General features: G+C 32.2%; 1 protein-coding gene across 1 annotated transcript in view; it reads left to right on the forward strand.

Moving 5' to 3' along the window:
- The window catches only part of CRYZL1 (crystallin, zeta (quinone reductase)-like 1), a 45,968-nt gene that overhangs the window by 13,215 nt on the left and 29,255 nt on the right, over positions 1 to 3,498 (forward strand). Inside the window, exons 3-4 of the mRNA XM_012657332.1 lie at positions 422 to 499; positions 2,751 to 2,887. Coding sequence (XP_012512786.1) covers positions 422 to 499; positions 2,751 to 2,887 — 215 coding nt within the window. The remainder of the gene's footprint in view (positions 1 to 421; positions 500 to 2,750; positions 2,888 to 3,498) is intronic.

Below are 3,498 nucleotides of genomic sequence, written 5' to 3' on the forward strand. Positions count from 1 at the left end.
TGACCCCACAGCACTCTAGCCCGGGCAACACAGTGAGACTCTGTCTCAAAAAAAATAAATAAATAAATAAATAAAATAAAGATATCCCTGTAAGTGGGAAGATCTGATGTTTTGAGATTATTTAGGTTAAAATAAAGTACAGTATTTATTGCTCTTCTTTGTTATCCTAAGTTTATTGTCTACACATATATCCATGTTAGTATCTAAGTGTTTATCAAAATAAAGCTTTTTAAAAATTGTACCCCAGATTCCTTCATTCTTTTTGATTATATACTGTTGGATAATTACTTGTAGCTTTTTAAATTGTTAACCAGAAGATTTGGGGATGGTTTAATTTTGTTCAATTATACATGAAAATTTTCAAAGCATAAAGGCATGTTCCCATGGAAATGTGTAACATATTTTTATCATTCGGTTCTAGGAAAATCTTCCCGTTGCTGAGGATAACTTCGTGAAACTTCAAGTTAAAGCTTGTGCTCTGAGCCAGATAAATATGAAGGTATTAGTGTTTTTATTATGGCCAAAAGTCAAATGAAAGTTTCTTAGTACGTTTAAAGTACAAATATAATGATAACTGACTTCTGTGTGCCAAGAAATTATCATCCTTAGAAGAATAGAACAGTTAGGGGAAAAAATTTAATGTGCATTTATATATTTCAACATTGAGGTAAATTACTAGTCTGATTGAAGTCATGTATATCATTATATGAAGATATTTTATAAACTCCTTTACTTTGCAGAACACTGAGAGTTTATAGTTTGTTTTTGTTGTCGTTGTTGTTGTTGTTGAGACAGGATCTCACCCTGCTACGCAGGCTGGAGTGCAGTGGCATGATCATAGCTCACTGCAGCCTCAAACTCCTGGGCTCAGGCAGCCTTCCTGCCTCAGCCTCCCAAGTATCTAGGACTATTGGCATACACCACTATGCCGAGCTAATTTATGATTTTATTTGTTGTACAGATGAGTCTTCCCATGTTGCCCAGGCTAGTCTCAAACTCCTGGCCTCAAGTGATCCTCCCACCTTTGCCTCCCAAGCCTGGCCTGAGAGTTTATAATTAGTAAGACCTATTAATAAGGAAAGAGTTACCTTTATAAATACAATAAAGATAGAAACTAGAAACCTAATCAGTTCATTTATTAACCACCAATTCTGTAGATAATTCTAGTTAATGTCTTTAGATATGGTTCATATTATTCTTGTTATTTCTCTTTGTCTCCCTTTCTCTCATAAACACATATCTCTACCTCATACCACCCTGTAGTAATCTTTTATTATTGACTATGAAATACATGGAAAGTTTTCAAATGGTAAATAAACTCCAGTTAAATGTGACATGATAAATAGAACAAGTCCATTTACTCAGTTTTTGAGAGATTAATACCATAGTTTACTGGACCTTTAACTTATTGGATTATAATGTCACCATAATTTTAAGGAACCTAAAAGTTTTCTATGATGAAGTCACACTTAGGGAAATTGCAGAACGTGGTATAGGCTTCCACTGAACAACTCTGTAACACGAGCATGATTTGAACAATGAATTCTGAGATCCCTGAAGTCTTTTCACCACGAATACTAATACTAGACCTTGTCTGCAGACGTCTGTATTCAGAAAATGTTCTTATTAAAACTATGAAAAATCCATTACAATGCAAGTGTAGGAAATAATCTCCCTGTCTAACTGAACGCAGTGATAAATTATGGTAAAATCAATTGGATGAAATATTGCACATCTATTAAACATAATGGTATAAAGCTGTGTAGTAATGTAAGAAAATGCTTATGATAAGTGAAGGAGGTAGGATGAAATTGCTAAAACCATGATTATAACTTTGGAAATGTTCATAAAAGAAACACTGTAAAACACCCAGTATTTTTTATAAGAATGTCATGTGAACATAGGAAAAGTTAAAGTTCTATGTTGAAAAAAAGACTTCTGACAATCAAGTATACATACAGGAGATCAAAAAAGTGAAAAATAAAGAAAATAGAGAAGATAATTATTTCAATTTCTTTTTATTTACTGTTCCTTAAATAAATACTGTGATATCTACAAATATTCAGCATCTCTAGTATTATTATAAATGGCAGGAACTTAAATAGGCTTGTCTTAGTATACTCTGTTACTTCAAAAGACAAATACTTATAATTAATTTGGTCAGAACCTAACAAAATACTAATCTCTTCAAAATAAAAATTTAACCTTAAAAAAAGAAACTCTAATCACCATGAATCTGAAATACAGTAATTTCCCTATGAATATCCATCACTTCTTCCTACCTGCTCCCTAACCCAAGACTTGTGAGAAAAACTTAGGTGATTTTAAAGGGTGTGGGAATAGAGAACCTTCTATTCTCATTGGCCACAACCTCCTTATGTAACAATGTCCTCTCCATTCCCCTCACCACACTTGAATAAGATGACTGATAAACAGTGTTTAGCCAACCAAGAAATGTTTGGGCCATAATTTCCCTTCATACTTGGCAGAGTAAAGAAGTTAAACAAAGGATGTAAATGGTAATTTAAATAATAATATTCATTTCTAAGTCCTATATATCAACTAATTCCTCAGCAAACTCTTGATTTCCTACTCTATTGGGTAAAGTTATTTGCTTTGTCTTAATTCTAAAAATTGAGTCATATTTTTTCTTTCTGTGGTTGGATTTTTGCTCTTGATTTCCTTGTGTATGAGAGAACCTAGGATTTATTCTTGACAATAATGTGTTAACAGCCTTTGTCATGATTTAGCTTCTGGCAGAAATGAAGATGAAGAAGGATTTCTTTCCTGTTGGGAGAGAAATTGCTGGAATTGTGTTAGAGGGTAAGTTGATAGATGTAAATATCTATATTTATTTTCTTTTTGTTCCCTATATTTATTTTCTAAGGTAAAATAAATTTAATGGTAGCTAATTGATTTACCAATACAAAAAATTATACTTCTTCAAATATAAAATTTAATTGTACAAAAATACTCTTTTTTTATTTTAAGAGACGAGGTCTTACTATGTTGCCCAGGCCAGAGTATAGTGGCTATTCACAGGTGTGGTCATAGCTCACTGCAGCCTCAAACTCCTGGGCTCAGATAAGCCTCCTGCCTCAGTTTTACCAAGTTGCTGGGACTACAGGTGCACACTACCATGCCTGGCCTCTTTTCTTTTTTCCTTAATTACAAAGAAAAATAGGACCTAATCAATATTTTATAATTGAAGAGCTTATTACAGCTTAGTAAATATTTAGGAATTAAATATTTAAATACACAAATAATCATATGTTGAGTAGAATGACAAATATCATCCTTTTTATAATGTTTACAAACTAGCAAAAATTACTTGTGTGAGTTGTTGGGCCAAAATTTATGTAACAGTCAGTAACTATGTCACATTAAATTTTTAAAACTGCCTAAAATTGAATATTTAAAAGTTAAGTCGTTCATTCTAAAAAATGAGAATTATGTTTGCTGAGGAGAAATATAACCAGTGAGATTTTATCATTGCCT

The sequence above is a fragment of the Propithecus coquereli genome, unplaced genomic scaffold, assembly GCF_000956105.1.
Source record: "Propithecus coquereli isolate 6110/MARCELLA unplaced genomic scaffold, Pcoq_1.0 Scaffold54, whole genome shotgun sequence".
NCBI lineage: Eukaryota > Metazoa > Chordata > Mammalia > Primates > Indriidae > Propithecus > Propithecus coquereli.